Below are 12,415 nucleotides of genomic sequence, written 5' to 3'. Positions count from 1 at the left end.
TTTTTGGCAACCTTATTGCATGGGCAATGCGAAGCTGTACGGATCAAGTAATGCAAGCAATATAAATGCATAGATGTATATGCTGGGTATATACTATAAAAAGTTTCACGAGCAATATAAATGCATAGATGTATATGCTGGGTATATACTATAGAAAGTTTCACGTATTATCTAAAATATTGAACATTTTGGCAATGACTCTTTTTTAAAGGAAACAGTAATAATAAAGGCAAAGGAATGCTGCGAGATACCTTAGGTTGCAAAATGGAAAGACAAGAGGTGTGTACTCTCCACATTTAAAGGCACTGCCGTCAGAACTTTTTTAAAAATCTGCTGCCTTGGGCAGAATTTTTACAACTGGAAATCAGGTTTCCTACTTTTTGTATATCGGCAAAAATTGCCTACTGCAGAAGTTTCACGAGTTTTCTCCGTTTCTCTAATCAGCCTCGCCCCTATGTTTGTTTTTCTTTCAGGAGTCCGGACACATAGATGCACTATTTTGCAAATGTCTGTAGATCACCGTACTCAACAAAACACCAAACCTTAACATCACAAATAAGTGACATTATTAACATTACTATCTTGCATTGTATGTAACCCCCACAACTATCTAATTTTCAATACATTATACACTCAGAGAAGAAACTTGACGGCATTAATGTCGTTTTTTGTTGGTTCAAAGGCCCTGGGCCAGTTTGGGATCTTCCCCATCAGACATAAGTACTATATCGAGAGGACAAAATGCAAATTTAAGTAGGAAAGGATACATTGGGCACTCAGAGGCACGGGGCACCTTGGAGGGAACCTTTTTTATCCATTATTACAATCAGGCACTAGTCAGTACCGGAGTGGTGCCCAGATTTCATCTTCACCAGAGCTTTGTAATAATTTAGCAAAAACCCACATGTTATTTAAGGCTCGCAGTTAAGTACTCACTCGAGAGGCTTCATCACAATTAGGGAATGGTTCTTGATATGGAGACTGAATTGCCCACCCTTCTCTGCAACATCCACTTTGTCTTTTCCAGGAGGTGGCAACAGCTCGAATGTCTGCACCATCCTGCCCAGCACGAGAGAGAGAATTGGCATGGCCAGAATTATGCCTGGGCAGCTCCTCCTCCCCACTCCAAAAGGCACAAACCTGAAATCGTTACCATTAGCCTCAATATTCTTATCCTCGTCCAAAAACCTCTCTGGCCTGAACACATCCGGATCCTTCCACAGCTTGGGGTTGTTAGCAAGCCACCAGGCATTCACCAAAATCTTGCTCTCTGCAGGAATATCATACCCAGCAAGCTTAGCCTGGTTAAGGTTCATGTGAGGCACCAACAATGGAATGGCCATGTGGTAACGCATTGTTTCCTTGACAACAGCCTGTAGATAAGGCAACTTGGTGGTCTCTGGTTCTGTCACTAGCACTCCACGACCAAGGACTGTGTCCAGCTCTTGCCTCAGTTTCTGTTGTACGTCAGGATTGTTGACTAGCTCCGCGATACCCCACTCGATAGACCAGAGCGTGGTCTCGATGGCTGTAGAATACCAAAACCACAGGATCAGCACATGTTCCATCCAGAACGAATCATTCTTCAGACAAAAATCAATTTGGCTTAGAGGGAAGCAAATACCAGCCACGTTGATGTTTTCGATGATGTATAGGACGTTATCTTCGTTGATCTCTCCTTTTGCCTCTGCTTCCAGGATGTGGTCGATAGCGCACTTTTCTTCATTATTCTTGCTCCTCTTGTGGTTGAGCAGCTTTCTGTGACAGACCCAAATCAGGTTAGCTCTTTGGACAGACGATAGCTTCTTTAGTATTAAGAAGCGGTGCAAGTATGCAGTCAAACACGATATGTTTCTTACTTGTGCTCGTCTAGGAAGGCGTCCTTGAAGAGTTGCAATCGTTTGTCCTTGACTTCTTGACAACGCTTAAGGTAATTCTTCAGAAATGGCCTGAGGACCGGGATAAAGTCACCATAGTTGTACTCGAAACTCTGTGCCAGACGACTGCGCTCGTTGTTGAGAGCCCTGAGCTTGAGGAAAAGAGGGTCGTTTACGCTCTCGAATCTCCTGTCAAAGAGCATCCGGTACATGTTGTTGTACATGAGCAATTGCAGCCTGTGCCGAAGGACGATTCCCGTGGAAGCCGAGTCCTTGTTGGCTTTCACATCCTCGATGACTTTGTCGATCTCTGCTTCCCAGCCAACTCTATATTGTTGCACCACCTTGTTGGTGAAGAAGGGGACGGTCATGATTCTCCTCATGCGCCTCCAGTGATCACCATAAACGGTAAAGACCATGTCCTGCCCCTTGCCGGTGAAGATATCAAAGACGACATTCCGGGTGCGAGATCCGAACTCGACGCCCTGGGTGTGGAGGACCTCCTTGGCGAGTTCAGGAGAGGAGACAACGACGAGGTTGCGCTGGCCCATGCGGAGGAGGAAGAGGTCACCATACTTCTGGGAGAGTTCAGCGAGGTTACGGTGGTTGAGGTCGTCGCCGACCTGGAGCCAATTGCCAAAGATGGGGAGGGAAAGGGGGCCGGGGGGGAGCTTAAGCTTACGGGAAGAGAGTTTGGAGGCGAGGAGGGAAAGGGCAAGGATGGCGAGGAGGGAGAGGAGGGAAGATTCGAGGGAGAGGGCGGGGAGGAAATCCATGGAGGGGGCAGCAGAGATGGTGTGTATCGAATGCAAGGTGCTTGATAAAAGTGGTAAGTACTTACCAAGGGACGAAGAGAGGGTGGTGAGTGAGGGAAAGAATCTATGGGGTATTTATATTTATGGCACTTACAACCGTGAGAGTTTTGGACTCTATTTCCATTATTATCGTTGAAGGGTCATCCGCCCTACATCGGCTTTTGACTTGTTCATTTCTTCTCATCGATGGCACATGCCCTCAAAAGGAATTGGACTCACTCAACCCTCTAGACTCCCACTTTAAAATATGAACTTCCTAACAAACTTTTGTTTCTATCGCAACAACAGATAAATTTCAAGTGCGTTCCCAAAAACACGGTTTGCATGTTTCGGTGATCTAAAATTGCCAGTATTCGTAGAAAATGCCATATTTCCAGGACCTCCCACGGGCCACTGACATCAGAGAAATCCATGAGAATAAGCGTGTAAATAGGAGCGCAAATCTCTCACCCAATCGACCTTGCCAAAGCTCTACCAAACGAAATGTGTTTATGTCCATGCAACAAGTTCTCACTTCACACGGGAATGCCCTCTAAATTAAGAAAAAAAGACTTCCTAACAAACTTAGTGGCAACTTCTCAACCAATTGAATTAGTCTTCATATGTCTAGTATTATAAGTCCCAAGGTCTTCACATCTTACGACATTCGTGTATTGAGCTCTTAAGGTCAATGGTCTTGAGAGGTCCTTGTTTTGTGGGAGAAACAAGGTGGCAAAACCACTATGGCCTTTAATTTAAAGAAGAGTAGAAGTAGCAATTGCCCTAGTTTGTTAGCGTATGAGGCAACACTCTATTAACACCTTTTCAAAAAAGTGTCCTCCCAATCACTTTTCAAACCTACAAATCAATTTTGGATGCTCATCCCTTCCATTAACTCTCTCTCTCTCTCTCTCTCTCCCCCCCCCCTTATATACATATATATATGTATGTATGTACGTATGTACATATGTACGTATGTATCTATTGTATATGTATATATATAAAATGAAGAAATTTTCTACCTACCACCACAAGAGGCTTAAACATTCCTCTGAAGGCCATCATGACTTGCAAAGGCAGGCATCACCTTGCAACATAGAACGTCCTTCCCAATGAACACCTTTAAAAGACTATTTCCAACCAGTAATTAGCTTAGTCAAGATCTCAGATTGGGGGATTTTAACATCATATTGGCATAAAAGTTAAAAAGGCAGCGCTGTCCAACGAGCACATCATGTGATGCCTTGTTTTTGTCTTTGCAAGGCTCCTAAGGGATGGTGCTGAGTAGAGAATGTTAATTTGGCTTAGTTTAGCATGTAGTTCATTTGGTCAACTTGACCATGTTAATGGGTGTTTAGTGTTAGGATTAGTGGTAGTTTTGGCCATTCTAATGATTTTAAGGTTTAGGTTTTTTGCCTCTTTGTGAGGATCCTAAACGACTTTGTCACTTTGTGTGGATTAAGTTTTTGGCCTTACGTGAGAGGTAGTGCATTGTTTTGTCGTTTAGCTCGTATGACACCACCTTTATTAAAAGCATATGAAATTATTTAGATGAGGGTCTCTCTTTTTTTTTGGGTAGTCAAAAGACAAAATTGTAATACTAAAAATTATAAATGCATCAGGATCAACCTTCCAAGAACACAAGCAATGGCACTTAGCACATGACTAAAGAGACCTGTCTATGTGGGAGAGGAGAGCACACACAAAGGGGTAAGGAGACACCAAAATGTGGTGGAGCAAAAGCTACTCCAGCTTATTCCTCTTTCATATATATATATGAGTATACATGGGCACTGTACAGTGGGTGGGCACACTGCCCTTTACCCCAACAACCTCCCACTTAAAGGCAGTGTGCCTTTAAGGGAGTATAGTACACATATAATACAATCAGCCATAGGCTGAAAAACAAGATGACCAGACCGTCATCCTATGCCCATCGGCACTTTATAATGTGCAAAGTGCATAGAGGATAAGCTGCTAGCAGACATCAGGTTTGCAGGATAGAAAATGACAAGTTGTAGATGCCTGTCAACCAAGATCTCATGCCAGATCTCATTGGGAGAGTGAACTCTCACCATCACGTGCTCCTGTGCTAAGTCCATAGCACCCGAACTGTCACTGTGCAAAGAAAATGTCTCTGTACCACCTGTGACCATAAGCACGTGCCCTACAACAGACCTCTACTGGTCTACCCAACCTGCATCACCTCCTGCATGCTGCTCCTGGAAGCATAAGGATCTGATGTCCACAACCGCTTCCCTACTGCCAAAATCTGCCATAATCATGCTGCCAACTCCCACTGCAACGGAAGCAAGAATCGGAAGTGTAGCCCCAATGGCAAACATGTGAGAACCAAGTCTCAACACAGTCATGGATGCATGAAGTACTATGGCTGCCATATCAACCATAACTTGCTGCTCAACTGATCTATGATCGTCAAACTTGCTGTGTTTCAAGTATGGAGCCAACATAGGCAATGGAGTACTCAGTAACTTCCCCCTCTCCATACTGAAACAACCAAGTATTTGACAAACATCATCAAGACCATGCAGCTCCCACTGCAAAGCATCCCTGTCCATAAGGAACCATATGGCAAGTAACCTCAGAAGGATAGCAACCTCCTGAATACTGAGACCATAACCTGTCTCACTGCGCATCACATCCTGAGCTCTCATAACAGTATCAAACCTATGAAGCCAAGCTCGAGGGGATTGCTTCTGGCCATGGAGGCACTTACGAAGCAAACACATCAATGATTTCTGCCCATGTGCAATATGACCCGAGTCAATAACTGCAGAAACTGCATCTGTCCTGGCATAACCGGCCAATGGATCATACCGGGCATCATTAGCCAAGGTATCCTCCTCACCATGCATAGCCTCATCCTCATCTGCAAGAGGCACTCCGCATCCTGGGAGTAAACTGTAACTGTCCATAGAAGATGCATCAACAATCTCCATAGGAGTATAAACCTGTGGAATACTCGAGACATCTGATCGTCTCTGACCAAAATCAGGAAGTAATCGTGTCTGTCCCAACTTTATAACCTGCTCACCGTGGGAAAAACCTCCCACTCCAAGGGATATGGGCTGCCCCTGCAAAGAATTCAGAGGTATCAGTGCACTTACACCCTCCTGGAATACCACTCTCCTGCTATCCATAGTCCTGGGCTGTCTAAACATAGCATCCTCTCTGAAATAGACAATATGGCTGCGTATCAATTCTCTAGTTGAAGAATCCCATAACCTGTAGTCCTTACTGGACTCACTATATCCAAGGAAGATACACCTCCTCGATCGGGAACCATGAGCATAAGCCTCGCAGCCAAACACACGTAAATGCTCATAACATGGTGCCTTGCCTGTCAAGAAGTCAAATGGCACTCTACCATTCAGAGATCTCCTGGGTAACCTGTTAAGCAAGTATGCAGCCTCAGCCCAATAGCATTCGGTAAGACCTGCATACCGTTGCATGCTACCCATCCTGTCCAATAGAATCTGATTTATGCCTTCTGCCAAGGCATCGTGAGTAGAAAGATGAGGAGTGGTCAACACCCTCCTGATACCAAGTGTATCACATAGATGCTGAAATCTAGAAGAGGTAACTCTGCATCACCATCAGTCATCAAACTCAATAGCTTCTTTCCTGACTGATTTTCAGCGTTACCCAAGAAGCGCTGAAATGTATCATATACATCATGCTTCTGCCGAATCGGATAGACCCATATGTACTTTGTAGCAGCATCAATAAATGTCACAAAGTAAGAGGCACCACCTAGTGAAACGGTAGGCATAGGCCCACAAACTGCACTATGAACTAACTGCAATGGCTCAAGATACCTCTCACTGACTGTCTTCCTCACAAAGGAGGATTCTGACTGCTGACCATCATCACAATCATGACATAAAATTTGAGAGACATCCATAACAGGAATGTATCTCAATGTTGTAAGGGCTTCCATACCTGCAGTAGACATATGTCCAAGTCTGGCATACCATAAACTAGCTGATGGCTGCTTACTAATCATAAGCATCTTATCCTGGACACCTGATACATGCAATGCATAGGAGAATCCAACCCGTGATCCCCTAGCCATAACCAGATTGCCTCTAGCAATCTTCCATGCATGATCACCCAAAGAGACATGATAACCTGCCTCAACCAACTGTCCAGTACTGATCTTGCTCGTAGCAAGTCCTGGTATATGTCTAACCCCCTGTAGAACAAGAATAGAGCCACTAGGCATAACAAGGTGGATATCCCCATAACCATAGACATCCATAGAATGATCAATGCCCATCAAACCACTCTCCACAATGCATTCCTGATATGCACTGAACCATGACCTATGAGGGGTCATATGACATGAAGCACATGGATCTAACATCCAATCACCAAGAATGGGTACATCAGTGGCCAAGAAGGAGGTGTCAGACATAGACAAAAGAATGCCTTCATCACTGCTACTGTCAGTGGAAACCCTGGCATCCATGCCTTGAAGCTCAACATGCTTCTTCTCCTTCTTCCCGTCATTCTTAACCTTGCTCTTCTTCTTGTATTTTCTCAGCCATTTCCAGCAATACTTTTTCATGTGGCCATACTTTCCACAATAGAAACATCTAACACAAGTCCGAGAGCTAGACTTGCTCCTGGAATTCCCCCTTGAACATGACCTGTTTCTACCAATTGATCGACCTTTGGAGTGCATATCAAGGTTGTATTTCAGCCCATCAGGACATTTCAGCCCATCATGCTGTAACATAACACTATCATGGTCATACATCCGGCATATACGAGTATAAAACTCATATGCATGGTAGTCTACACCCTGTACACCATCCTGTACCTGCAAGTAGACTGACTTTGAGAGTGATGACTGAATGATAGAGCATGCTTGCTCATCCATGTCATCCCAATCACTCTGTTTAATGCTATTAGGCTTGACACCTTTGCATTGAATGGGCTTATGCTGCCTCTTCTGCACTAACACATCATAAATCTGCTCTTTCCAATACTGAAAGTTTGATCCATCCAACCTCTCAATATCAAAGAGGGCACTACCAGCTGTAGATGCCATATCTGTGGCACAATAGGTCACAACCAAAGAGCAGTATAGTGCAATAGGCAACCCAAATGACCAAAACATATAGTGTTGTCCAGACCAATCAGGTCTCCAAATAAATTGGCTAATCCAATGCTCAAAAGCACTCAGCCATAAAGAGGCATAAACAAGAATATATGCAGCTCAGTAAACTGCCAATGCCTGGCAATCCAAGTAAGAAATGCACTGAACCAAATGAGCAATGCCTGCTCAACCAATGGCAATAGGAGCCCAGCTCAACTATCCATAAACATCAGTGCGGCATCCACCAATGCAAATCCATAATGCATCGAAATGGCATTTACTGCAACACCAATGCATCACCTCAAGTGTGCAATCCTTTGGCAACAAAATCAAGCATTCACCACTTGCCAAATGTGCCAAAGTGATTTGCCAAAATGCCAATAATGCCCTTGGACTGAAGTGAGATCCCAATCACTTTCTGTAATTTACTGTGAGTTCCCAATTCACTGTTGTGCAAGAGAAATCCCTACAACAATACCTCACAGCCACTTTGGGCTGTAGTATGTTCTGTGAACTACAACTTTCCAGTTCGGCACAAAGTGCAATTCCGCACCAGGAAAGAGATATTCAGTCCTGAAAATGACTGTTTTGTCATAAAAATAGCAACAGCAGCTTCCTTGAATGTTTGCTGCCAAGTGACATCATGAGAAATACTATGGGCATACATCAAGTATCCTACAAGTCAATAAGCACAAACCAGCTCAAACCATGTATCCACTTTCATGCATAAAAGCGTACCAAATGCCTGTCATAAATCTGTCAGAGTCTCCCCTATGAAAAGTCAGTATAAAACTGAAGGACCAAAGTTGTCCAAAAGATGTAAATAAACCCAACAAATCAACGCAAAGTGACTATCAATGTCACTGAACTCAGCATCAAGACACCTCACAAATGTTACCAAGGCTGTATTTTCGGCTCAACCTTGAGACCTCTCACAGCATGTGAGGAATGATGCATCCAAAATGTGTCAATTGACAACCAAAATGGCATCCAAATGGCATGTACCACTATATCATTTGTGCATCCAAGTAAGCGACAATATCATGCATCCGTTGTACCCTTGTGACATCTGCAAAAAGAAAAATGGCACTGTACTTGTGCTGTCACTGTATTTAAACAGCAATATCTTTTGATCCAAAAGTTGGATCAACTTGCATCCAACAGCAAAGTTGTAGTGTTTTGAAGGATCTACAACTCTCTAATTGAACGCAGTGGCAGATTCTGCACAGGTGAAAAGATATACAGTCTGCAAAATGGTTGTCTGCACACTGATCACGAATTGTCCCTATTTTGGACAGTAAATAACTCTGTACTGTAAACTCGGATGACCGAGCTGTCAACAGAGAAAACGTAGCCCTTCCAACGTTCTCCGACTCCTCTGATGGGCACCGACACTAAATCTTTATGGATTTGCAAATACTTGCTGTCGAAAATGGCATTCTGCTCACTTTTACTATCTGAAATACTGTCAGATTTCCAAACTAAAAACAAAGAACTCACTCTTTTTCTCCAAAGTGGATGTTGTTGCTATCATTGGGCTGCTCTTCCTTTGCTCACGGGAAGGAGAAGGGTATGGAGAGAAAGAGACTCCTATCTACTCCATCTAAGAGCTCGCAGTGGCTCACGAGCCATCTGCAGCAGCTGCATCTACAAAGAGCTTCCCTACAGCCCTCTCCAAACAACGCTCTCCAATGAAGGCTCAGCCTCAAGAGTGCATCGCTCAAAGCTCCAAGCGCATACGCTTCAACCACAGCTCCTCCGCCATATGGGCAGCTCCAACAATATCCACTCGTGAGTTACGAAACACCAATGTCAACGATCTCCAGCAAGTATCTACGAAGCAATGCTTCCATCAACGAGGCAATGAAGCTCCCAAATGATGTCTTCTCCAACCACTCCTACTCACGGCTCTACAACAGTGTCCTGCAACACACGCTCATGGGTGCCTCAACAGCCTGGGCTCCCGCGATGGCTGCATTGAACTCTCTCCTCAGGCTCTTCTCCTTGAGCTCCCGGAGCTCAGATCAGCAGATCAGCATAGCTATGGCTGCCCCATCTTCTCCATGAGAGACATCGATCCAAAGCTCCTTCAATGCTCGATCCGCACAAACCACAAGCCCTCGCGAAGCTCCCTGCAGATCGAGCACCACGACCTACTCTGATACCAGTTGTGGGAGAGGAGAGCACACACAAAGGGGTAAGGAGACACCAAAATGTGGTGGAGCAAAAGCTACTCCAGCTTATTCCTCTTTCATATATATATATATGAGTATACATGGGCACTGTACAGTGGGTGGGCACACTGCCCTTTACCCCAACAGTCTATACTTTTGTACCTAATGCCAAAATATTTGAAGATTCTAACTATTTCCTCAATTAGTGCCTCTGAAGATAAGTTAGCATTGCAATGCTTTCCAAAGATTACCCTATTCCACTATTTCCATATTTGAAACATGATAACTGTTCTTACCAACTACCATACTGGATAGAGGCTAGAGCCTGTCATTCATTTTGGCTTTATCTCCTAACAGAGTTGTTTTTCATGATGACTGAATAAAAAAGGATAAATCCTCAAGCCATTTTTCGACTTTCCACCAAACCCCACGGAAAACTAGGCAATCCCAAAGGACATGAAATGGGGTTTCTTTCTTGTCTTGCATAATGAACATAAAAGAGTGATTCTAGAGTTTCGTTTACCTAGCTTAGTCCTGATTGACAGTTTATGCACAATAATTCTCCACACAAAAAAATGAACTTGAAGGAAGGAGTCACTTTCAAACTATGAACTAATCTTCTCCTCCATACATCCACACCATCACATGGTGCAAAAACTTTCCACTGATCATGAGCCAATATAAAACCCCATTGAGAGGGAAAAGGTTTGAAGTCCCTTAGAGAGCATTTCTGTAGTGGCTTACCAGAGCTCATCATATTCCCTCAAAATCATTATGATACAGATGGTAAGCCAACTATATTTGATTCTATCAAACAAGAGGACAACTAGTCTTTTTTTAGTGTTACGCAGTTGACAAACCACTCATAATTCCTCAGTAATAACCATCTATGTTTGCTTAGATCCCAAACATCCCTGAATGTCCTTAGCCCTTTCATGAAGAGTGCTTTTGCTTGTCTAGGATGACTTTGAACAAGAGGGGAACCTTCTTTAAGCACCCAGTCAGTAAACCATAAGGGCCTCTCCAAAGAGGCATCCCCATAGAGGGATCTTAGTCTTGCCCAATAGCAGAGCCATGAACATTACTTTACCAGATTTGAATAAATCTTGATACAGTTCAAATTCTCTTATTTTGAGTGGAATCTCCAAGTGCTTGCCACGGTTCACAAATACATTGTGGTCTACTACTACAAATCCAAAAGCATGCTATTTTTCCCCATGGTAGGTTTCCCCCTAACTTTAGCGAGTTGGATTTGTCTTTCATGCATTCTAAAATCCAAGCCACCAACAGCTCTAGGTGTAGTAGCCAGGTCCTAGGGGATACATGCCATTGTTCTTTCCAAAGATCATGCTATGAGTTTGGGAACTATTAAGGGTATCCCTCTTTTGGATGGCATGACCTTCTCTTCGCAATTCTTTACGGATGACAACATGAGTCTTTTGGCTACAATGGATCATTGCTTCCAAAACAACAACTTTATGGCTAGGGTGAGAAGACCTCCTAGATTGGTCCTATAGGTTTGATTTTACTTGGATTGAAGCTGGTCAATCAATAAAATATTTAGGATGCCCAATGGGTTTGGGTGTATCTTTAAGGACAAATTTGAGTGGTACATAAAAAGGACTAAAGGAACATTTGAGAAGTGGACAGAGAAGAAATTATCTCTTCCGGGAAGAATTGTGGTTGCTAAACACATTTTATGGCATCCTTTTCCCCCTCCTCAGGTAGTGCCCTTAAGCACATAGATGGACTAATCATAAACTTTCTTTGAAATGAGGTTCCCTTGCAAAAATGGAAACGTCACCATTCATATTGAATGGTCCATCCCCTCTTTCACCTCTTCTCTCTCCTCTCTTTTCACTTGTCTACGTTTCCCCACATTCATTCACCTTCACTTACATTTTTTCTCTTTCCCTTTCCTTCCAATTTTTGCTCATCTATGTTTTCACTCATCTACGTTTCCCCATATTCATTCACCTTCACTTGCATTTTTTCTCTTTCATAGTATTTCTACATTATATTATCTCTAAATGGGGACTTAGCGATTGTATCATCTTGTTGAAAGCAAATCGTAGTGGTGACTTCAGCATACATACCTCTCAGAAACCACCACAATCAAAAAATCTGCAAACAATGATGGACTACTTTCGCTTCAACTTAGAATTTAGAAAACCAACAACTTATAACTCTCATTTAGACCATATATGGAGCAACCTTGACAACCCCAACAAACAAGTAAGTACCTCATTCACATATTAGACATGCCATTCAAGGGTACATTTACATAAAATGCACGCTAACACTTACATCTACAATAATATTCCAAAAGACAGGGCCTTAGTGGGATTCCACCTTGTTCCAATCACCATAGTTAAGGTAGTATAAAGCAAAGAAATCTTTAATGTCCATTAACACCTACAATAACATTCCAAAAGGCAGGGCCTT

General features: G+C 43.2%; 1 protein-coding gene across 1 annotated transcript; it reads right to left on the bottom strand.

The window, feature by feature from the left end:
* Positions 1–433: 433 nt before the first annotated feature.
* On the bottom strand, positions 434–2,733 carry LOC147905565 (trans-cinnamate 4-monooxygenase C4H2-like). The gene is made up of 3 exons (XM_087373370.1): positions 1,860–2,733; positions 1,625–1,758; positions 434–1,528 (listed from the first exon to the last, which is right to left on the bottom strand). The coding sequence occupies exons 1-3, from the start codon at positions 2,651–2,653 to the stop codon at positions 933–935; spliced, it is 1,524 nt and encodes a 507-aa protein (XP_087229496.1). The 5' UTR covers positions 2,654–2,733; the 3' UTR covers positions 434–932.
* Between the last annotated feature and the right edge of the window lie 9,682 nt (positions 2,734–12,415).

Source organism: Dipteris shenzhenensis, chromosome 1 (genome assembly GCF_047967505.1).
Source record: "Dipteris shenzhenensis isolate YYH24624 ecotype China chromosome 1, Dip_SZ_1.0, whole genome shotgun sequence".
NCBI lineage: Eukaryota > Viridiplantae > Streptophyta > Polypodiopsida > Gleicheniales > Dipteridaceae > Dipteris > Dipteris shenzhenensis.
The sequence above is the reverse complement of the archived record's forward strand: the minus strand, read 5'-3'. Positions and strand labels throughout refer to the sequence as shown.

Excerpts from the sequence above, each read along its gene's own strand:
- LOC147905565 (XM_087373370.1), bottom strand. The coding sequence starts at position 2,653 with ATGGATTTCCTCCCCGCCCTCTCCCTCGAATCTTCCCTCCTCTCCCTC. Across the intron at positions 1,759-1,859 it reads GCCTTCCTAGACGAGCACAA|AAAGCTGCTCAACCACAAGA; the intron begins GTAAGAAACATA and ends GGTCTGTCACAG. Across the intron at positions 1,529-1,624 it reads CGAAAACATCAACGTGGCTG|CCATCGAGACCACGCTCTGG; the intron begins GTATTTGCTTCC and ends GGTATTCTACAG.